Source organism: Somniosus microcephalus, chromosome 6 (genome assembly GCF_052327205.1).
Source record: "Somniosus microcephalus isolate GS21.2 chromosome 6, FLI_Smic_1.0, whole genome shotgun sequence".
NCBI lineage: Eukaryota > Metazoa > Chordata > Chondrichthyes > Squaliformes > Somniosidae > Somniosus > Somniosus microcephalus.
This window is the reverse complement of record NC_140992.1, coordinates 238,675,853-238,699,904: the sequence shown is the minus strand read 5'-3', so window position 1 is coordinate 238,699,904 and position 24,052 is coordinate 238,675,853. Positions and strand designations below refer to the sequence as shown.

General features: G+C 45.3%; 1 protein-coding gene across 5 annotated transcripts in view; it reads right to left on the bottom strand.

Moving 5' to 3' along the window:
• The window catches only part of banp (BTG3 associated nuclear protein), a 354,489-nt gene that overhangs the window by 105,530 nt on the left and 224,907 nt on the right, over window positions 1-24,052 (bottom strand). For 4 of the 5 annotated variants that reach the window (XM_085991605.1, XM_085991604.1, XM_085991607.1 and 1 more), the window contains one exon: window positions 21,818-21,862. In XM_085991605.1, coding sequence (XP_085847731.1) covers window positions 21,818-21,862 — 45 coding nt within the window. Of the gene's footprint in view, window positions 1-14,621; window positions 14,711-21,817; window positions 21,863-24,052 lie in introns of all 5 variants that reach the window. The other variant, XM_085991608.1, reaches the window with a different exon arrangement.

The window sequence follows — 24,052 nt, the reverse complement described above, 5'->3', positions numbered from 1 at the left end:
CCTTCCCAAAGGCCGATTGATTGGTTGCCTCCTCCCTCACTCCTCCTAGTCTTCCTCTTCCTCCTCCTGAGGTGGTCCCGCAATCCCTGGTGGCAAGGGCTGGGCCCTCATTATGGCCAAGTTGTGAAGCATGCAGCAGACCACGATGAAATAGGACACCCGCTCCGGTGAGTACTGGAGGGCTCTTCCCGAGCGGTCAAGGCAGCTTGAGCACCCCGATGGTCTGCTCGATGATGTTCCTGGCGGCAGCACAGCTCTCATTATATGAGTGCTGAGCAGGAGTGCTGGGGTTGCGGAGGGAAGTCATGAGCCAGGTGAAGAGCGGATAGCCCTTGTCTCCGACCAACCAGCCGCAAGCTTGATGTGACGGCTGTAAGAGTGCTGGCACACCAGTCTGGCGCAGGATGAAAGCATCGTGGCTGCTGCCAGGATAGCAGGCATTCACATTGAGGATTCACTGTCTGAGGTCGCACACTAACTGCACATTAAGTGAGTGGTAGCCTTTGCGGTTACGGAAGACTTCAGGATTGTTATGCGGTGCCTGAAAAGTCACGTGGGTGTAGTCAATGGCACCTATGGGGAAGCCCGCTATCCTGGCAATGGAACCTGCACATTCGTCCTGCTTCTCTCTGGTGATGGGGAAGGAAATGTAGTCCCTTCTCCTACTGTCGAGAGCCTCTGTGACCTCCCAGATGTAGCGATGGATGGCAAACTGTGAGATGTTCGCTATATCTCCTGTTGCATACGGGAAGGAACCGCTGGCGAAGAAATTGAGGGCGATGGTGACCTTGACTGCCACTGAGAGTGCCGTGGTTGACCTGATCTGAGGCTCGTGGTCTGGTTGCAGGAGGTGGTAGAGTTCAGTGACCACATCCTTGCTGAAGCGGAGCCTTCTTAAACACTGCTCCTCACTTAATTGGAGGTCGGCGAACTGCTCTCGGATTACTCTCAGAGGGTAAGGCCTCCTATTGAGAGCCCTGATGGCCCTCCTCCTCCCTCTGACCACATCTTGCAATCTTTCTCGCTGCCTCCTGGAGGGCGAGGTTGACTGCCAGTACAGACCCCATTAATGTAATGATGTGTAGCACTTTGAAATTTTGTTTGAATAAATGTAACGATTTTTTAGTAGCCACAACACTCCTGATACTAAAGAACCTATAAATGACTGAATTAAACTCTTGCACAATCACAAACTGACAAAGAAGCAGTGAAACAGCACTAACCTGAGAGCTGCAACTGATCCCTTTAAATAGCGCCCCTGGAGCCGCCATCCACCTGCTTCATGCCTCCTCTTCCTGTCGCTGTCGGGGCGGGGCGCTAAGGCAGGGGGCGATAATCAATTTGGCAGATCGGGCACTCAGTGAGCATTGTACACTTACGGACGTCATGATCTGCCTGGCGCTAAAGCCCCAGGTGATAACCGTTAGCGGTGGCGCTAAGGGGCGACTGGATTTGGCGCAGGATTCGCCTCACCCGGCACTACCTCTATTTATGGATCCTGTACGCTTTTTTTAACTGCTTTCTCAACCTGCCCTGCCACCTTCAACGATTTGTATACATATACCCCCAGGTCTCTCTGTTCATGCACCTCTTTTAGGATTATACCCTTTAGTTTATATTTCCTCTCCTCGTTCTTCCGACCAAAATGTGTTCACTTCGCACTTTTCTGCGTTAAATTTCATCTGCCAAGTGTCCACCAATTTCACCAGCCTCTCTAAGTCTTCTTGAAGTCTAGCACTATCCTCCTCACTGTTCACTATACTTCCAAGTTTTGTGTCCTCTGCAAATTTTGAAATTGTGCCCTGTACACCCAAGTCCAAGTCATTAATATATATCAAGAAAAGCAGTGGTCCTGGGACCAACCCCTGGGGAACACCACTGTATACCTTCCTCCAGTCCAAAAAACAACCGCTCAACTACTCTCTTTTATTCCATGGGCTTCACCTTTGCTGGCAAGCCTATTATGTGGCACTTTATCAAACGTCTTTTGGAAGTCCATGTACACCACGTCAACCGCATTGCCCTCATCAACCCTCTCTGTTACCTCATCAAGAAATTCAATCAAGTTAGTTAAACACGATTTGCCTTTAACAAAACCGTGCTGGCTTTCCTTAATTAATCCACACTTGTCCAAGTGACTGTTAACTTTGTCCCTGATTATCATTTCTAAAAGCTTTCCCCACTACCGAGGTTAAACTGACTGTCCTGTAGTTGCTGGGTTTATCCTTACACCCTTTTTTGAACAAGGGTGTAACATTTACAATTCTCCAGTCCTCTGGCACCACCCCCGTTTCTAAGGAGCATTGGAAGATTATCGGAAGAAGCTAGCTGCAAATCCAGCTAGAACTTTATAAATCATTGGTTAGGTTTCAGCTGGATTACTGAGGACAATTCTGGGCACCACAGTTCAGGATAGATGTAACGACCTTAGAAAGGTTCAGAGGAGGTTTACCAGGATGTTAACAGGGATGAGGGACTTCAGCTATGAGGAGATTTTGGGAAAGTTAGGATTGTTCTCCTTGGAACAGAGATGGTTAAGAGGTGACCTAATAGAGGTTTTCAAGATGATGAGAGATTTTGATAGGCTAGATAGAGAAGAACTATTCCCTCTGGCAAGGGGGTCAAATATCAGAGGTCATAGATTTAAAATCACTGGCAGAAGTACTAGAGGGCAGATGGGGAGAATTTTTTTCACTCAGAGTTGTTGAGATCTGGAGCACTCGACCTGAAAAGGTGGTGGAAGCTGATTACATAAATAATTTTAAAAGGGAGTTGGGCAGGTACTGGAGGATGAGGAACTTAGAGGGTTACGGACAAAAAGCAGAGGTGTGGGACTAAGCACAACTGCTCTTTCAAAGAGCCAGCACAGGCACGACAGGCTGAATGGCCTCCTTCTGTGCTGCAATTTTCAATGATTCTATAAAATCAGAACGATAAACTGGACAAAGCCATTTTTCCACTTTTCCCCCTTCCAAAGATGGGGTATTTTGCTTCTGCACCCACTCCATTTTATTTAAGCAGGCTAACTCAGACCCTCAAGAAATCACTTAACTGAAGTGAACATGATAGTGTGACAAGGCTGCTCAGGGACTTCAAGTCATGAGGGTAGATTTCAATTTGCTGCCCAAGAGTAGCTGATCTGCAATGTCAGTTTTAAGCCAGGGTGACAAGTTGAAAATCTACCCCATGATCTCTTGGTTGTACAATACTGGAAAACTATTTTCTTTTTGTATAAAATCACTACAAAAATCACAAAGACGTTGGCGGCATCAACATTTTCTTTGTTATGGTATTATTTCATATAGGCCTTGAAATTATGCTGTGGAATATAAACATTCTAGCACATAAATATTTAATGCATATATATGAAATTCCTTCTTCTGCTATTTTAATTAAAAAATAGATTAGTACCTTTGTTAAAATAGTGAGGGAAGGAACTGCAGATTAATGCATTAAATGGTAAATACAGAGGCAAATCTCCCAATGTGGAGCCTTGCTGGACTGGAGCATAAGTCACAGAATCAGACCTATAGTGCTATAGTTCTATCTTAGACCTTCATTCACCATCTGGTGAGGCTCCAAGACTGGAACCTTTCTGAACCTTAACTGTTCATGCATTTTTAGCCATTGGTGACATTTCAAGGGCTTAGAAACGCAGATGGATCATTGTGACTGAGGAACGTTGCCTGGTTCATGGAGGCAATCAAGGCACTCAAGGGCTCGTGCAATGCCACAGCAGTTCCAGTTCAATTTGCCTTCATCAGCAGAACTTCTTCATCACTTCCAGTCGATTCCTCAACCGCGTCGAACCCTTCCCCCTCAGCATTGGTGTGGCCTCTGTCTAGCTCCAAGCCGCAAGGAGGAGAAAAGCGACCTCCTTCCAAGTCTACCTCCGTGGTGCTGCCTTGGCAGCCATGGACTCCTGTGCCAGCTGCTGCCGAGCCACCTTTATCACCAGTAGAGGAGATGGGCCCTGAAAACATCATCTGAAGTACCCAGATCACAGCTGGCAGTGAAGGAAGATGTGAATGGTCAGGGCAAACGTCGCAGACACAGGTCACAGCCAGCACCCCAAAAGGAGCAACAGTTCTAATACAACATAGATGACGACGGCATCCGAACCATAGATGTTTAATGACAGTAAACATATCTTTCCTATTGTCTGTTCTGCCTAGGATTAGTGTAGTGTATGTACCTTTAAGGGGAGAACTACTTTTTACAGCTCCTGTATACTGTAGTACCGGCAGTGACCACACCTGTATATAAACCCTGAGTAGGGATCTGTACTATTAGTTTTAGAGTAACCCTCAACCTGTTCATTGTTCCTCTGCAGTCTCTGTCTATTTCTTGAAGGACACCATACATCAAGATTCACGGATTTAACATTGGCGATGAGGTGATTCGAACCTACCCGCAACTCTGCAGAGGAAGGCCGATTCCAGAGGCACAGGCGTCGACTATCCAGCGGAGACTCCAGCGAGGCGGGCTGGCAACAGGTACGGCGCAGACCCTTCCCGCACAGCGGCGGCTAGAGTCGACCGACGGCACAGGAAAAGGCCGAGCAGCATCGACGGGAGCAGAGAGAGAGGGTAAAGCGCACAGGGCGCAGCCGGGGTTCAGGACCGAGCGGCGTCAACGAGAGAGGCGCGCAGGAAAACGCGCAGAGCGCGGCCGGTGTTCAAGGGCTGAGCAGCGTCCGCTGGGGAAGAAAGGAAAGGAAAGCACGGGAGACGCCATTTGAGCCGCAGCGGAGAAGAAGGGAGAGCGCGGGAGACGCCATTTTGAGCCACAGCGGAGAAGAAGGGAGAGCGCGGGAGATGCCATTTTTAGCCAGTCTAACCACACCCAGGGATGCCGAAGAGTGGCAGTGTCACAGCGTTCGACAATGAAGTCGAAGATTGGGCGACATATGTAGAACGCATAGAAGTGTACTGCAAGGCGAATGAAGTGCCAGATGCGAGGAAAGCACTGGTATTGTTGAATTCCATGGGTGCAAAAACGTATGGCTTACTGCGAAACCTAGTAACCCCAGAGAAGCCAGTGGAAAAGGATTTTGAAAGCATAGTGGCAATCCTACAGGACCACTTAAACCCCACACTGCTGCTGATAGCAGAAAGATTTAAGTTTCACAAAAGGAACCAGCATAAAGACGAAAGTAATGCTGAGTATTTAACGGAACTGCGCAAGCTATCGAAACATTGCCAGTTTGGAACGGGACTAGCAAATACTTTAAGGGACAAGTTTGTGTGTGGGCTTCAAAGTGAAGGAACCCAGAAACGGCTTCTATCAGAAAAGGATCTTACGCTGGACAAGGCTTCCAGCATGGCAGTATCACACGAAGCAGCCGCACGGGGCGCTGCAGAGATACAACGGAGACCGCAAGAATATGGCACAAATGAAATGTCATATGGAGCAGTGAAGTGTTATCGCTGCGGCAGAACAACACACGACCATAAGGATTGTTGGTTCAAGGACCAAGTGTGCAGTGTGGAAAAGTAGGACACATAGCAAGAGTCTGCAGGTCGGGAAAGGAAACCAGCAGCAAGAAATCTCCACAGAAGTACAAAAAGGTACATAAGGTGACGGAGAGTAGTTCAGACGAACAGAAAAGTGATACAGACTCCGGAAGCAAGGAGCTGGGTTGTCTGAAACTACATAATGTAATCAAAATGGAGGATCACCAAACTATCTGGGTCACGCTCAAGATAGCAGGAGTCCAAGTGAAAATGGAATTGGACACAGGATCAGCCCTAACAGTCATAAACCGAAGGGACGACAAGCGGTTATTCTCACATATACCCTTGAGAGATACAGAGATTGTCTTGAAGACGTACATGGGGCAAAAAGTCTACCCCAAAGGAAAAATAAGGGTGAACGTTATATATAACGGCAAGGAAACACCAAAAATGGACCTATATGTATTGCCAGATGGAGGACCACCACTTCTAGGACGTGAATGGATCCGGAAGATACAACTAGATTGGCATTCCATACAAGCACTGACTGTAGATGCCAAAAAGGATGACGACGTCGTCACACTTGGACGACTGTCAAAAATGCTAACTGACGCACAAGAAGTGTTCCAGGAGGGGCTCGGAACACTAAAAGGCATAACAGCGATGATCAAAATAGAGGAAAATGCAAGCCCAAAGTTTTTTAAGGCCAGACCGGTGCCTTATGCGATCCGCCCAGCCGTCGAAGCAGAGCTGGAAGGTTTGGAACATTCTGGAGTACTGTCCAAAGTGGACTGGAGCGAGTGGGCTACACCCATCGTTCCTGTAATGAAGAGGTCGTTGAGTAATACGCCTGGGGAACCAAAGAAGGTTCACATCTGTTGGGACTTTAAGGTGACAGTGAACCCAGTCCTTCACACGGTACAATATCCGCTTCTGCGGATTGAAGATATTTTCGCCTCGCTATCTGGAGGTAAACGCTTCACTAAGATTGATCTGGCCCAGGCGTACCTGCAAATGGAGGTAGAAGAAGCCTCGAAACAGTACCTCACGATCAACACTCATAAAGGTCTCTACCAATACAACCGGATGGCGTTCGGGGTAGCATCAGCTCCGGCTATTTGGCAAAGGGCAATGGATCAAGTCCTGCAAGGGATTCCAGGGACCCAGTGTTATTTGGACGACATCCTGGTCACGGGCGAAAATGACAGTGATCACCTCGCCAACCTGGAGCAGGTGCTCACTAGATTGAAGGAATATGGGCTCCGAGCTAATCGCCACAAATGCGAGTTTTTTCAGAAGCAGATCTCGTATTGTGGCCACGTTATTGATGAAGAGGGGTTACATAAGTCCCCTGAAAAGATTGAGGCAGTAGTCAAGGCTCCAGCACCGGAAAATGTGTCACAACTGAGGTCGTTCCTCAGGCTGGTGAACTACTACCATAAGTTCTTGCCGAATTTGTCCACAGTACTACACCCACTGAACACCCTACTGCAAACGGGGGTACCATGGAAGCAGAATGACGAATGTAGACGAGCTTTCCAGAAGTGTAAAGAATTGATCACATCAAAAGAGGTGTTGGCTCATTTCAACCCAGCACTACCAATTCGGTTGGCGTGTGATGCATCACCCTATGGTATTGGAGCGGTGCTGTCGCACAAATTCCCGGACAGCTCGGAGAGGCCAGTAGCCTTTGCGTCTCGGTCACTAACCTCAGCCGAGCGTAACTACGCCCAGATTGACAGGGAGGCCCTCAGCCTAGTGTGGGGAGTGAAAAAGTTCAACCACTATCTGCACGGGCAGAAGTTCACCTTGCTGACTGACCACCAACCACTTGTCTCCATCTTTAATCCAAAGAAGGGCGTTCCGGTGATGACTGCGCAACGGCTACAAAGATGGTCCCTTTTTCTAGGGGCGAACCAATATAAAATAGAGTATAAGGGCACAAAACAGCATGGAAACGCTGATGGGCTATCATGCCTGCCACTGCCTATGGCGGAGGAAGCACCAGTAGTGGACCCTGTCGAAATATTTTATTCGACTATAATTGAACGCTTGCCAGTAACTAACGCGGATATAGAAAAGGAGACCCGAAATGACCCGACACTGTCTCGGGTATATGACTTGACGGTGAAGGGATGGCCAACACATGGCGACTCACTGTTGCCAGCATTCTCATCCAGAAGAGAACAGCTGTCAGTATGCCAGGGGACCTTGATGTGTGGATCCCGAGTGGTAATTCCACCCAAGTTAAGGGAGAGAGTGCTCAATGAGCTTCACGAAGGCCTTCTGGGCGGGGTGAAAATGAAAAGCCTTGCTAAGGCTGTGTGTGGTGGCCGGGGATCGATCAGCAAATCGAGGACCTGACAAAGAGCTGCTCAGGATGCCAGAAGGTCCAAAATGCACCACCACATGCCCCTCTACACCCATGGGAGTGGCCCTCCTCTCCATGGCAACGGGTGCATACTGATTTTGCTGGTCCATTCATGGACTCAATGTTTTTAATAGCCGTGGATGCGCACTCGAAATGGCCTGAGGTGATCAAAATGTCCTCCACCACCACGGAGAAAACGATTGCAGTCCTATGGACCATATTTGCCAGGAACGGTTTGCCAGAGCAGATTTGCTCTGATAACGGACCACAGTTTGTGTCCAAAGAGTTTCGGAAATTTATGAAAAGGAATGGGGTAAGGCATTACACATCCGCCCTGTATCATCCAGCCACAAATGGATTGGCTGAGAGGTTCGTACAAACCTTTAAAAAGGCAGTAAGGGCCATGTGCGATGACGACATTCCACTGCAGCATAAGGTGGACAATTTCCTGTTAGCCTACAGAAATGCGACACATGCAGTCACCAACCAGACCCCGGCCATGATGTTCTTTAACCGAAGGTTGAGATCTCGTCTGGATTTGCTCAGACCAAATGTACGAAGAGATGTTGAGAATAAGCAATTCCAGCACATCAATGAGAAGCCGACAAGGAGCTTCAATGTCGGGCAACCAGTCTTGGCCCGCAACTACCGAACAGAGAAATGGCAACCAGGAACGATATGCACATGGCAGGGGCCACTAATGTAGGCAGTGGATGTTGGGGAGAACATTGTGAGACGCCATGTCGACCAGATCCTACAGTCACAGGAACGAGTCAACCCCATGTCTCGTGTACCTGGTGATGAACCCGATATACAGGTAGCATCTACCCCAGAAACAATAGCATCGGAAGCTGATGAACCAACCGACGACAGGGGGCCAGAATCGCCTCCGCACCAAGAGCAAGACACTCAGGAAAGGCGCTATCCAGAAAGGATCAGGAAGCTGCCCCAAAGACTGAATTTATAAATGGACTATTTTCAGTTAATGTTGCATGTTAAAAGTGTTAATTGTTAAATGAATGTTATGGTACTGTTAATCTAAAAGGGGAGGAATTGTAGTGTATGTACCTTTAAGGGGAGAACTACTTTTTACAGCTCCTGTATACTGTAGTACCGGCAGTGACCACACCTGTATATAAACCCTGAGTAGGGATCTGTACTGTTAGTTTTAGAGTAACCCTCATCCAGTAAACACCTGTTGATTGTTCCTCTGCCGTCTCTGTCTATTTCTTGAAGGACACCATACATCAAGATTCACGGATTTAACAATTAGTGACTCGAATAGTTTTTGTTTTGGGTGGAAGTGCCCGCTTGTAAAACAACTTAGCCTGCCATCGTCCGTGCCCTACCGTCATAACTTGGTAAAGTCAGGAAGATATGTTGGAGAATGAATGCTGAGGAAAAGCAGCAACGTCTTGGTTGTGGCTGCTCACTAGGTTTCCATTGGTACATCTCATTTCTACTAGATCTGGTAGGGTTATCGTGCAGACGTGTCCTGTCTGTTTGGAAACCAAAACTCAAAAAAAATGCCCATTACTAACTAATATAGCCAATGGATGTCTATGAAAATTGGAACCATTTTTTTAAACAAAGGAAAGCTGGGGTTGTTAGAAACATAGAAGATAGGAGCAGGAGTAGGCCATTCGGCCCCTCGAGCCTGTTCCGCCATTTAATGAGATCATGGCTGATCATCCAAATTCAGTACCCTGTCCCTGCTTTCTCCCCATATCCTTTGATCCCTTTAACCTTAAGAAATATATCTAACTCCTTCTTGAATATATTTAATGAATTGGCCTCAACTGCCTTCTGTGGTAGAGCATTTCACAGGTTCACCACTCTCTGGGTGAAGAAATTCCTCCTCATCTCAATCCTAAATGGCTTACCCCTTATCCTTAGACTGTGACCCCTGGTTTTGGACTCCCCCGCCATCGGGAACATCCTTCCTGCATCTAGTCTGTCTAGTCACAGAATCACAGAAACCCCACAGTGCAGATAGAGGCCATTTCGGCCCATCGAGCCTGCACCGACACATATCCCACCCGATCCCCGTAACCCCTACACCAACACATATCCCACCCTATCCCCGTAACCCCACGTATTTAATCCCCCTAACACTAAGGGTCAATTTTTTATCATAGCCAATCAACCTAACCCGCACATCTTAGTCCTGTTAGAATTTTATAAGTTTCAATGAGATCCCCTCTCATTCTTCTAAACTCTAGCAAATATAAGCCTAATCGACCCAATCTCTCCTCATACGTCATTCCTGCCATCCCAGGTATCAGTCTGGTGAATCTTTGCTGCACTCTCTCCATGGCAAGAACATCCTTCCTCAGATAAGGTGACCAAAACTGCACACAATACTCAAGGTGTGGTCTCACCAAGGCCCTGTACAACTGCAGCAAGACATCCTTGTTCCTGTACTCGAATCCTCTCGCTATGAAGGCCAACATACCATTTGCCTTCTTTACCGCCTGCTGCACCTGCATGCTTACCTTCAGCGACTGGTGCACAAGGACACCCAGGTCTCGTTGCACTTCCCCTTTTCCCAATCTATTGCCGTTCAGATAATCTGTCTTCCTGTTTTTGCCACCGAAGTGGATAACCTCTTAACTTCTCCTTAGAACAAAGAAGATTGAGAGGAGATTTGATAGAGGTGTTCAAAATCATGAGGGGTCTGGACAGAGTAGAGAGAGAGAAACTGTTCCCATTGGCAGAAGGGTCAAGAACCAGAGGACACAGATTTAAGGTGATTGGCAGAAGAACCAAAGGCGACATAAAAAGAAAATTTTTACTCAGCGAGTGGTTAGGATCTAAATGCAATGTCTGAAAGGGTGGTATAGGCAGACTCAATCACGACTTTCAAAAGGGAGTTGGATAAGCACCTGAAGGAAAAAAAATTGCAAGGCTACAGAGAAAGGGCGGGGGAGTGGGACTAGCTGAAGTACTCTTGCAGCGAGCTGGCACAGGCTCGACGAGCCGAATGGCCTTCTTCCGTGCTGCAACCATTCTATGATTCTGTGACATGCAGGCACAATCAACCATCTGCACTGAACTGCCAGTGGCAGTGAATGTCATCAATGTCCTTGAATTTTATACCACAGGGATCTTACAAGCACCACATAAGAACATCAGATAAGTCAGTCACTATAATGTCTATAACTAGGTGTACGAGAGTCACATTTTTCTCCCAGCCCCAGTGAGTTCTGGAATTGGCCACTATTACTTAATATTCACCATGTTTTCAAACATTTTAGTTGCTTTTCCTGCTTTGTTATTACCAAGAAATGAGCATGTTCATTTTGCATAACTGACATTTTCTGCAGCGTAAAAGAATGATATACGTTACAAATTTAGGGTCTTGCCTCAGATACTGCCTCCGGTACAATCGTTCTGATCACTCCTATAAGAAGTCCAAGTGTCTTAAATTCAGAAGTGTGCTCTTACTGCCCAACATCTAATTAAACAATAGTGTAACCTGGGAGTGTAACAACAGGACCCCATGTGATCTGAACTGGATATTGTAGATTTCATATGTGCCTTCACATGCGCTTCTCCAATCTTTCAGTAGAGGAACTAAAAATCACATTAGAGAGACAAAGCTAGATAAAAATCGTTCATCTAGTTTATTTTGTAGAGGGCAAATGAACATAGAGTAACAGTAGTAAACATACCTCACTTACTGCACTCACTTTTCATGTCTGTCCTCGAAAAATTAGAAAAAGTAAAACCAGGTGCCCTGTCCTTTTCATGGGCTGGCTGACGTCTTTTTGACATTACCTTTCTTACCACAGCTTTTAGTTACAAAAACTGACGTTCTTCCATCTTGAAACTTCAGGCCCATACCTGCACCTCAGACTCCTGTTTACAACTTGACTTATGGCCCAAGTGTGTCGTTTCTCCTTTTCTCTCTATGTTCCCAGCAAGTGAGAGTGCCGCCCCTCTTGTTCCCTTCCCCGTTCAGTGATTGTCGCTACAACTGGCAACCTCTTCTCCCATCCTTGAAGTGTAGGTCTAAATAAACCATCTCGTGCTACTCTCAAAATTAATGGGGGACACCCTGGCTTAATGACCTTGTGATGAGTCACCCGACCACTGTCTTAGTTTGAAGTAGACCATGATTTGCAACATTCCATAGACTGGCTTTAATACACATCTTTAATGCCTGTCCAGTAACAAATAGATCATTTGTCTCAGAGGCTTTTTAAACTTTTGTGAAACCACCATGTTTTAAAACACAACACTTAAACATAACTCATTTCCACCTCTTTTCCATGAAAAAATGATCACAAATCCTAAAATGTGACAATTTATATTCAGTACGTGGTATTTGAGTTAGGGTTGCCAAATGTGGTTGTACGCATTTCTGAAAGTTTCATCACATGACCTCTAACTTCCAACTACCCTACTGAGTTAACCACCCTTTTTCCCCTCATCTCCCAATATTTTGGTTTAATATTAGTTAAATAAACAAAAGTGTTCTGAAAATGAGAATAAACACATCATTTTTTAATGACCCTATCATTTTTCCCCTGGGTTGCAACAGCTGTGTCCAGGAGATTAATCTTGAGTTCCTGGAGACTCCAGGAGAGTTGGCAACCCTAATTTGAGTGCCTGTGGTTTATATGTTAAAAAATCTTTCTGATGCATTTCCTATATTTGGGGCTAGAAATTCGGCTCCATAGTGCCCAGTTTTTCGGTGCCACGGGTGCGGTTTTTATGTCCAAAATGGCATCCGTGCCGCGCGCACACTTCTGGTGCGGCACGCGCCGGACGCCATCTTGGTAAAGGCCAAACAAAAGACATACTTTACCCATGTCTGAAGCAGGCGTTAGTCTATTTGCATAAGGGACCTAACGCCGGCTTCTGGTCCCTGCTGCAACTTTGGTTTATGCTTGAAGCAGCCAGCACCCGTGCGGATTGCCTCCGGGAAGACCAACACTAAATACCACGTAAGTAAAAAAAAAAGTTAAGTACTCACCATAATCCCCGCCGCTCCCAGTCCCGAGGTCTCTGACCTCACTCCCGAGCTCAAGGCCCCCCCGATATGTCCCACCGGCCCCAGCCTCCAAGCACCCTCCCCCCTACCAACCGACAGCACTGCTTACCCCCAACAATACGCCAGACCCCCGCGATCTTCCTATCTAACCCCCGACAGCCCTCCGATCGGACTCCGAGGCCCAGCTGTTCCTCCTCCAGACGCCCACGATCCAACCCAAATCACTTACCTGAAAATTGGAGCACTAACCTGTGTGGGTTCCTACCGCAGTGCCATCTACATAATATTTGAGGTTTAAGGCCCAAAATCCGGTATCCTCAGACCTCCTCGTTTGAGTGCGGGCTGTGAGCGCTATGTAGGTAAGGTGCCCAAAAACGGACGCTTCCGAATTTCTGGACCTTGATGTTTCCAATGTAACATTAATAATTTTGTATGGCATCTTTAATGTAGAAAACCGCCCTCATGTGCTTCATAGAAGCATGGAGGGGGGAATAAGCATTATGTATCACTGAATAACTGAGCAATACATATCACAGAATCACAGAAACCCCACAGTGCAGATAGAGGCCATTTCGGCCCATCGAGCCTGCACCGACACATATCCCACCCGATCCCTGTAACCCCTACACCAACACATATCCCACCCTATCCCCGTAACCCCATGTATTTAATCCCCCTAACACTAAGGGTCAATTTATCATAGCCAATCAACCTAAACCCGCACATCTTTGGACTGTGGGGGGAAACCGGAGCACCCGGAGAAAACCCACGCAAACACGGGGAGAATGTGGAAACATATGTGCATCATTAGTTTTTATTTCTTTCAGGATATGCAGTGCAATTTATTCCCCTTGCTAAGAAAATACATATGGCGCATCAGTTATTTCACCCATGTTGCATTTTCCCCATGTATCCAAAGATTCCCTCCTTAACTATAGTTATTATGTTGTGCACTTTAAAGATTGTTCTAAACTGTGGCTAGTGGAAATGACCTTTATAAAAGTTTCTTTGCTGTTGACACAGGAACTCACCCACAGACGACTCCTCCCCAGAGTAATTCAACATAATGCTCAATTTGTTCCTACTTAATGCACACTGAAGATGGGATCTAAATTAAAATTATACACACAGATGCTTGCATATTATGCCACTAAACACAAACCAGCAATTAGGAGAAAATCAGTCTCCAAGATCCAAAGGAACACTAATTCACTTCCTAAATAAACAAACTATTTATCTGGTTATTATTAACATGAAATAGGTTCAATCAATCCAGTTTTGATGGATTCAACTTCTCTCAACTGATGGCTAGGAAAATGGCTAGTGGAGCAGCCCACAGATAAGTGGTCGGGGGTCTTTATGATTGGTATCGCAGGAGTTGGGGAGGGATCGAGAGCCTCAGACTATGGATCGGGGCCTCGAACTTTGGATTGAAAGGGATTGGGAGCCTTGGACTTTGGATTTGGAGGGATTGGGGGGCTCGGACTTGGGATTGGGGAGAGATCGGGGACTTCGAGGGGGCCATGAGGTCGGAGCTGGGGTGAGAGAAGAGAGATATCAAATATCGGGGCCAGACCCTAGAGGTCGGGGATCTCAGCGCCGATCGGGATGGTGATTGTGGTAAGTACTTAGGTTTTTTTAAATTTATACGGTGTTTAGGGTTGGTTTTCCAGCTGGCGCTGGCTGCCTCAGGACAAACCAATGTTGAAGCAAGCGTTAGGCACTTTACTTGTATATGCAAAGGGATTAATGTCTGCTTCAGGCGTAGGTAAAGGATGCCTCTGTTTGTCCTTACCCAATATGGTGAGTGGCACATTTCCGGTTGGAAGTGTACACGTGCTTCCTGCCTAGGGCTATGCAGTCCAATTTAACGCCAAGGTGTTTCTGGAAGAATAACAGAAATTTGTAAATAATGCGTGGTTATCCACATTTTTGCTGGGTTTGGTGAAAACAATTGTAAGAGTAATGTGAATGGCTAAGGAAAAGGTTTCTGTTTGGAAAGTCTCATGAATTGCTCTTGCAGCTGCTACAGATCCCTAGAAGTCTTTCCTCAGCTTCCTCTGCATCTGGTATCTCATTTTCATCATCCTGTTGTAGGTCCTCAAGATGGATACCGCTTTCAATGGCTACAACGACGACAACAACATAGAAACATAGAGACATAGAAGATAGGAGCAAGAGTAGGCCATTCGGCCCCTCGAGCCTGCTCTGCCATTCAATGAGATCATGGCTGATCATCCAAACTCAGTACCCTGTCCCTGCCTTCTCCCCATATCCCTTGATCCCTTTAGCCTTAAGAAATATATCTAACTCCTTCTTGAATATATTTAATGAATTGGCCTCAACTGCCTTCTGTGGTAGAGAATTCCAAAGGTTCACCACTCTCTGGGTGAAGAAATTCCTCCTCATCTCTGTCCTAAATGGCTTACCCCTTATCCTTAGACTGTGACCCCTGGTTCTGGACTCCCTGACCATCGGGAACATCCTTCCTGCATCTAGTCTGTCTAGTCTTGTTAGAATTTTGTAAGTTTCAATGAGATCCCCTCTCATTCTTCTAAATTCCAGCAAGTATAAGCCCAATCGACCCAATCTCTCCTCATACGTCATTCCTGCCATCCCAGGTATCAGTCTGGTGAATCTTCGCTGCACTCCCTCCATGGCAAGAACATCCTTCCTCAGATAAGGCGACCAAAACTGCACACAATACTCAAGATGTGGTCTCACCAAGGCCCTGTACAACTGCAGCAAGACATCCTTGTTCCTGTACTCGAACCCTCTTGTTGCGAAGGCCAGCATACCATTTGTCTTCTTAACCGCCTGCTGCACCTGCATGCTTACCTTCAGCGACTGGTGCACAAGGACACCCAGGTCTTGTTGCACTTCCCCTTCTCCCAATCTATTGCCTTTCAGGTAATAATCTGCCTTCCTGTTTTTGCCACCAAAGTGGATAACCTCGCATTTATCCACATTATACTGCATCTGCCATGCATCTGCCCAATAACCCAACCTGTCCAAGTCCAACTGGCATTTATATAGTGCCTTTAACGTAAAATATTCCAAGGTGCATCACAGGAGCATTATCAAACAAAATTCGACATCGAGCCACATAAGGAGATATTAGAATGGGTATATTTTAAGGAGCATCTTAAAGGAGGAGAGAGGTAGCAAGCCGGAGAGGCTTAGGGATGGAATTCCAGAGCCAAGGGGCCAGGCAGCTGAAGGCACAGCCAGCAATGATGGAGTGCTTAAAATCGGGGATGCGCAAGAGGTCAGAATTGGAGGAGCACAGAGATCTCGGCGGGTTGTAGGGCTGGAGGAGGCTACAGAGATAGGGAAGGGCGAGGCCGTGAAGGGATTTAGGGGTAATATATTAGCATGGATAGAGGATTGATTAAAGGACAGAAAACAGAGAGTAGGAATAAAGGGTCACTTTCAGGTTGGTAGGTTGTTAGCAGTGGGGTGCTGCAAGAATCAGTGCTGGGGCCTCAGCTATTTACAATCTACAGGAAACTCTTGGTTATCCGGCACCGACGGGACCAGCGTGTTGCTGATTGATCAAAAATTCCGGATGACGGAGAGGGTTATCTACCGAGACTATTTTTAACAAAGAAAAATTTTAAAAATCAAGAAATGTGCAGTATACAGTAATTGGGTACTCACCTACAGAATGTTGTGTTAAATGGATGGTGGAAGATGCTTGATTAAGTACAGTACTGCCAGTTGAGGGTAATGCAATGCAATGACTTCCAGCAGCATGGGAGACACACAGTACCCTTGTAAAATGGCGGATGAGAAGAGACTACCGGCAGCGCGGGAGAGTCAGACTCCTGTTACAGGGGTATTGAGGTGTTCCGACTTCTGACAGCGCCAAGAAGTGGCAGTTTGGAGTACTACCCCCACTGACTAACTCGGCCACCGCGGGAGACTCAGACTCGGCAACATTGCCGGTTATTGAGCTGTTGTTTTCGGAGTGAGAATTTTGCCAGTTAATCGAGAATTCCGGATATTTAGGTGCCGTTTAAACAAGAGTTTCCTGTATATTAATGACTTAGATGAAGGGTCCGAGTGTAATGTATCCAAGTTTGCCGACGATCCAAAACTAGGTGGGAAAGTAAGCTGTGAGGAGGACACAAAGGCCTAGAAATTGAGTTTTGGCGCAGCCAGGGCTTTAGCGCTGGAAGTTAGTGCCGGAGCTAAGTCGCGCTGGTCGGGCCCAAAATTCAATAGTTCTGCGCCCAAACGGCTGCCGGCGCTGCTGAGAGCTGTTTGCGCCTGAAAACTGGCGCTACGCGCTGAATATCGGCGCTATTCCGGCGCTGCGGCGCCCGCTGCGGTGCGGCAGGTTCGGGAAGTGCAGGCCTCCTCCTTCCCTTAAGGAGGAGCTGCCTGCACCCGGCCGCGGCCCGCGAAAATCTTTTTAAAAATGAGCCCGGCACCTCGGACAAGTGCCGGGCTTGCTTCTGTTCCGGGGGGGGGGGGGGGGGGGGAAGTCCGGGGAGGGAGCTGCGGCCAGGCGGCCGGCGGGAAAGCGGCCGGCCGCCGCGGGGCCTTTAATGCGCCGGCGCAAAGTCATGTAAGACTCTGTTGCCAGAGTCTTAGTTGCGGCTGCCACGGGCGAGGCGGCCGCAACTGAATTTCGGCGCTGGGGCCCGTCGGCATGGCAACCGGGACGCTGCGCACACCGATGACGTCATCGGTGCCGCCGCAGCGCTACCGGTCTACCGCGGCGGAAGGGCCCCAGGCAATTTCGGCGCCGGCGCCAATTGCAGCGCTAGGCCCTCTAGCGCCGCAAAATCGGCGCTAAGGGCACTGAATTTCTAGGCCAAAGAGTCTGCAATTGGAAATAAACAGGTTAAGTGAGTGGGCAATAAGGTGGTAGATGGAGTACAATGTGGGGAAATGTGAGGTTATTCACTTTGGTGGGAAGAAACAGAAAAGCAGAATATTTTTAAAGGATAAACTATTACATGTTGGTGTTCAGAGGGATTTGGGGGTGTTTGTACATGAAACACAGAAAGTTAACATGCAGGTACAGCAAGCAATTAGGAAGGCAAATGGTAAGTTGGCCTTTATTGCAAGAAAGTTGGAGTACAAGAGCAAGGAAGACTTATTGCAATTGTACAGGGCTTTGTTGAGACCACACCTGGAGTACTGTGTACAGTTTTGGTCTCCGTACCTAAAGAAGGATATACTTGCCTTTGAGGGGGTGAACGAAGGTTCATTAGATTGATACAAAAGCAAAATACTGCGGATGCTGGAAATCTGAAATAAAAACAGAAAATGCTGGAAATGTTCAGCAGGTCAGGCAGCATCTGTGGAGAGAACCAGAGTTAACATTTCAGGTTGATGACCTTTCGTCAGAACTGTTCTGCACAGATGCTGCCTGACCTGCTGAGTATTTCCAGCATTTTCTGTTTTTATTTCACTAGATTGATTCCTGGGATGAGAGGGTTGTCCTATGAGGAGAGATTGAGCCTATACTCTCTGGAGTTTAGAAGAATGAGAGGTGATTTTATTGAAACATACAAAATTCTTACAGGGCTTGACAGGGTAAATGCTGAGAGGCTGTTTCCCCTGGCTGGAGTCTAGAACTAGGGGACATAGTCTCAGGATAAGGGGTCGGCCATTTAGGACTGAGATGAGGAGAAATTTCTTCACTCAGAGGGTTGTGAATCTTTGGAATTCTCCACCCAAGAGGGCTGTGGATGCTCAGTCATTGGAATAGTCAAGTCTAGAGGTAACAAAAGCTTAGACAAGGGTTTCAGCAGCAGATGAACTGAGGCAGGGGCAGAGATGGGAAATGTTACGGAGGTGGAAGTAGACGTTCTTGGTGATGGAGCAGATATGCGATTGGGAGCTCATCTCAGGGTCAAATAGGACTCCAAGGTTGTTATGAAGTGTATAGAAAGCAATGCTGGTGCAGCAGGCTTTTTCAGGCTGGTACTCGTTCTGACCTATTCAAACACTGGAAGTGCTGCTTCAAAATGCCAGTGGTGTTTTCTATATACGTACAACCATATTTGGCAACACAAACTCAAATGCCACATGTGCTGGTAACAAAAAAAAATTAACAATGCAGGGTTCCAGTAAAACCAATAATGCATGTGGCAAAATTAAGTACAGGAAACTTTGTGTTATCCGGAGACTAAATGTCCGGCAAGCTCGAGCCACCGGCAAAAATCAGGAGCCGTTTTGTTAGGTTTTTTTTCTTCTCGTGGCTTTTTTTTCTTCTCATGGCTTTTTTTTCCCCAACAGTCAGGCTCTGCAAAGTCTCTCTGAAGCTGTTGCTAAGCGACAGAGACGCTTCCAAGGTATGGCTGACTGTTTAGAAGCTGTTGCTAAGCAACAGTGTTTGTTGCCAGATACGGAGCTGAAAAGCTCCGTGTGAACGCTTCAACATTAACGCTGGTTTGTCCGGCAGTTTTGAGGGAACGGCAACAGCTCGGTCCCGTCGTTGCCAGATAGCACAAAGTTTCCTGTATATTGACCACAAAGCACAAACAAAAAGCTTTTTTAATTAACCTACTTTTAAGAGGCCTGCTTGAGCATGCCAGGCCGTAAGGCTTCTGACGAGCCCATATAAAGCAGTGTGCAAGCTTGCGGTTAGAAATTCGGGTGTAAATCCCAATTTAGATTAAAGTCTCATGCAAATGAGGTCGATACATAGCTGCAACATAGTCTCATTTAATTTTTGTGGTCAGAAAGTCAAGCACACTTCAGCAAGTCTGGTGTGGCCAGAAGCCTGAATTGCTAACCAATGCCAATGTCTGAGGTTCTGTGTCACGAGCTGACCCCAGGAAAATTAAGGTTCTGTCTTATTGTTTTGTTGTGTCAGTCTATACTTCTTTTAACGTTACACAAGACGCTCTTTATCCAAAACTGCTAACACTCAAACATAATAATGCAATGCACATCAAAATGTATCACTAATGACACAGGAATACTGCATAACTTGCATTTGCTATCACTGTAGTGAAAATGGGCGTGGCCATCCTACATCCCAGGCACAAAATGTAACCTCCTTTAGTCCAGATGTATTCTGCTCAAAATGATTTACACTATGGAGAACATCTGCTGGTAAAACAGATAGTTACTGCCTAAATAAGATCAAGACTTGATGTATGAAATAATCCTTTTCTGTCTCAAACTCTGTGTGGTACGACAGCCACAGCCAATGGATCCTTGTGTTGTTAATTATCAACTAAGGCATGGTCCACATTGCCAAAAGATGAATCATACCTACTCAACATACAATTACCAGTGTTTCAGTGCTGCCCTCTAATGAACTACAGAATAAAAATAAATCCTGAAACATGTATGCCTGAAAAAACTACAATATAAAACAGAAGATACTTTTAAATGTTTTCACAAACAACATCCCAATTTTACTTATAGATACTACCCAAATAAAAATAATTCTTAACAGATTGGAGTAAATTCATCACTCCTGCGCCTGCAATGGGTATCGCACTAAAAGAAAGCACATCGGAGAATTGACACAACAGGGTTGCATCCTCTGACCCATGCTTCCTTCAAACACAGATCTCCCGCTGAGAGGACAGGATCGGTGAATGTACGCTATTTTATAGATGAACACATTAGGCTTAGGAGAATTTTCCTCAGGTACAAATTTATCAGTCCATCTGCATTGGTCACAAAAAGCAAATTAAAATGACTGGTAGATGGTATTTGTACAATTATTATATTGCATAATTACACAACTGTATAATTAGCTAAAAATTAAAAACAGCCAATTCACTCTAAAACTATCTTTTGTGAATTGTGGTTGCGAGGGAAATGGATGTGAGCGAGCGACTGTTGAAGTAATTTTTGTGCAAATGATGATTTAATTGGTATGTTAAATCCAATGTTATGTTTTGTTTTTAAAATTAAAGGTGCTGCTCCTCTTCTTTGTGTTGTTCCCAGTGCTGATGGCTTGGATTGCTACCTCTGTATACTGAAGGTGGAAATTCTACTGAGGGTTCCCACTTCCAGTATACAGTGACAGCAATCTGGGTCATTGGCGCTGGGGAACTATGCGGAGCCTGTGCAGTAAATTAGCCACTGACCTCAGGAAGAGCAGGATGGGAGGGGGGCCCAGCAAGCAGGACATGGGAATGGGGCAGAGGGGTGCCTTGTGTCAGCTAGCACTTACATGCTGACTGGGCCCCCAAAATGTTGACAGCCATTTGAAATGCGGATACAGTAGTTGGCATGCATGAAGTAATGTCATTTGTTATCGGTAACAAAAGGTGCAAATCCATTAGTTTCATCAGATAAAAAGGTTTCTGTTAGAAAATAAAATTTTGTAGAAAGTAGTAGAGCAAAACAAACAAAATGTAGCTAAAATTTCATTGTGGAAAATTAAGCAGAATGCACAAGGTAAATTACAAGCGCTGGCATCCCCCCAGTGGTGGAAAGATGTACTGTTATCAAATGGATGCCTGTACAACAGTGTGGTCCAGAAGACTTTACAGTAGGTTTTCTGAGTGACCACATTATTCAAGTATTAAAATAAAGTTAAAAAGTTAGGTACTCCGTGAAAATTCAGTTTACTCAAGCCAATACAACTATTGCCTCATCAATTCTTATTGCACTTCTTATGTTCTGTTATATTTTATTTAGTGATTGAGACAGTACATTTTTAAGAAGATACAATGTCACAAGAAATATGTCTGGAAATCAGGTCAATCAAATATTTATGCTGCTTATAATGAGATTAACAGACATTATACTGATATGCCATTAACCATCATGATAATCTGATTTCCATACTGAATATTGCCTTTGTTTGAGTACAGCCTTTTAAAACAACTGCAATATGGCATTTGGCATTAATTCCATAAATGTAAGTGATTTCCCTGTCTATTACAATTACTATTACTTATTAAAGAACATCTAATTTGCAAGTCATGCTTTAAAAATAGCAAATATCTACTCGGGAATATTTGTCAAATAAGTAAATCAAAATCATCTTGTAAAAGCACTTACCTGGCCATCTTGACTAACATGGACCTGGTGTATTTGAAGATTGCCCTATATGTAAAGAAATGAATAAAAAATACATTACTTATTTTTACAGTTTTTTTTCCAGTTTGCCCCATTCATCAACTCACTGATGGTTTTCACCTTCAGATATTCATATGATGGTCCATTACTTCATTGGGTAAATGCATCAGGTAAAGGCACCAACTTCGGGGAAAGCAAGGTAAAGGCAATAATTTCAGAATGAGCAACAATGCACCCCATGTGCCCATTGCTGGACCATCAATGGATTCAAATTTCCCAGGTTTCAGGGAGCTGCACCATCAGTTAGAACAACTCTCTACAGTGGTGAGTTAACTACAATGCGGTGCAGACAAGCAAGCTGCTGACCAGCAACTTGTGCAATGAAATAAAAACAGAAAATGCTGCAAATACACAGCAGGTCAATCAGCATCTGTGAAAAGACTGGTTATGATGGTTTCGGGTGTGTATCCTTCATTGGTGTTCCATTTTAAGTTTTGAAGTTCAGCAATGAGCCTATCCCAAGCAAGGCAATATCAATAATTTCTGAAATAAATGATGAATAATATTATGTTACTTAGTTAAGGTACTGGAGGGTGACTTCCAGCCGAGGAACCGTAGCACAGCAAAGAGTCTGCGCTGAGCCGAGAAGAAAGTTGGTGAGAATAGAAATTATATGACGTAATTGGTACAAACCAAGTTGTCTTCTGAATGAATATATCAATGAAGACAAGACCCAAGAATAAAAGAGCACTTCATGTGTCTGAACATTACAGAAACTGTAAGAGTTTCACCAAAAAAGGTGAAGAGGGAACATGCTGCAGGTTTCAAATGGTTTATCAAATTGGAATGGAGAACTAACTGGAAGGTGAAAAGATGACAGTGGACAACTAAATGATAATAAGAGAGTTAGACAAATAGTCGTATAAAATTGCACAGGTAAATAAAAATAATATAGTTCAAAGTATGTTAGTTAACCTCACTACTACATTATAATGAGGGCTACTCTTAGCTTTCTGGCAACAAAGCCGACTTGCTCACTGGAACTTCAAACAAAGTAAGAGTTAAAATATTCTGTTATCTCTTGCACTCACAAGCAGAGAACCACAAAATGTTTTGACAGGCAGAGTGTTTAACTTCTTGAACAAGTTCAAAGATTGGCTCGATGTTTGCGGTCTCCCAGTGCTGATGGTGATTTGTAATCCATGGCAAAATCAGGCAGTCTTGCCGTATTCGGATTAACAGGATCTGACGATTACTACATTCTGGAGCTGCGGTAAGTGTTCAGGGAGGGAGTTAATTTGCTTACAACTATGTTAAACAGATTAACTTAGCGGCCAAACTGCTTCACTGCTGTGCCAGGCAAATGCGCCTCCATGTTACTCGATGCATCATGGAACATTTTTGAATGTCATGATGAGGCAGTTGAAAGCTGTCCTCTGATGTGCCATGGACTTGTGGAGTGGATGTAAAAGCACCAGTTTCTATCAACTGTGCTAATCTATCCCTGGTCTGTGTGGTCGATCCTCTGGATTATAAGGTGGTAACCACAGCTCCTGTAAAGGATCCTGCTAAAAAATGTCCAGCCTTCTTGCTGTTTGTCAGCACAGTGCAAAGGCTGCAACATGGATCTCATGTACTCGGGGACGGTGGCAGGTCATTCCCCTCCAGATATCGCACTCTCCACTTTTGTGTAGTCTGAGGAACTGGATGTGGCAGAATCATCTGTGGAGACATGAAACAATATTTTACAAGACTGTATAGAAGGCAGAGAACCAGCAATTAATTTACATATATCAAGAACAGCAATTTAACAAAGATGCAAACAAACATTCTATATATGACTTGCAAGACTTCACTAAATATTACTGGCAATCCTATTATAGATAATCTAAGAATATATTACTATGGAATTATTTCTTTTTATGATTCAATTTCGAAGGCTGTAATTAACACTTACGAAATGTGAAGACTTGAGGTTTATATGGCTGCATTGCCCGGAAGATTGAAGTATTTCCTCTGGTGCTCCCGAGTATTTTCTGAGGGCATGTGGCTGTATTTGTCCCCTGCAGAAAATTATTAATTGTGCCCTGTTTTATAGTTAGATACATTTTAAGTCACTGCCACATTTTCTCAAGTGAGAAGCTTTGTTAACTTTACATACAATGGCCCAGACCTCTTGACAAAGTTCTGCCAAGTGTAAGCTTGTCTGAATTTTCT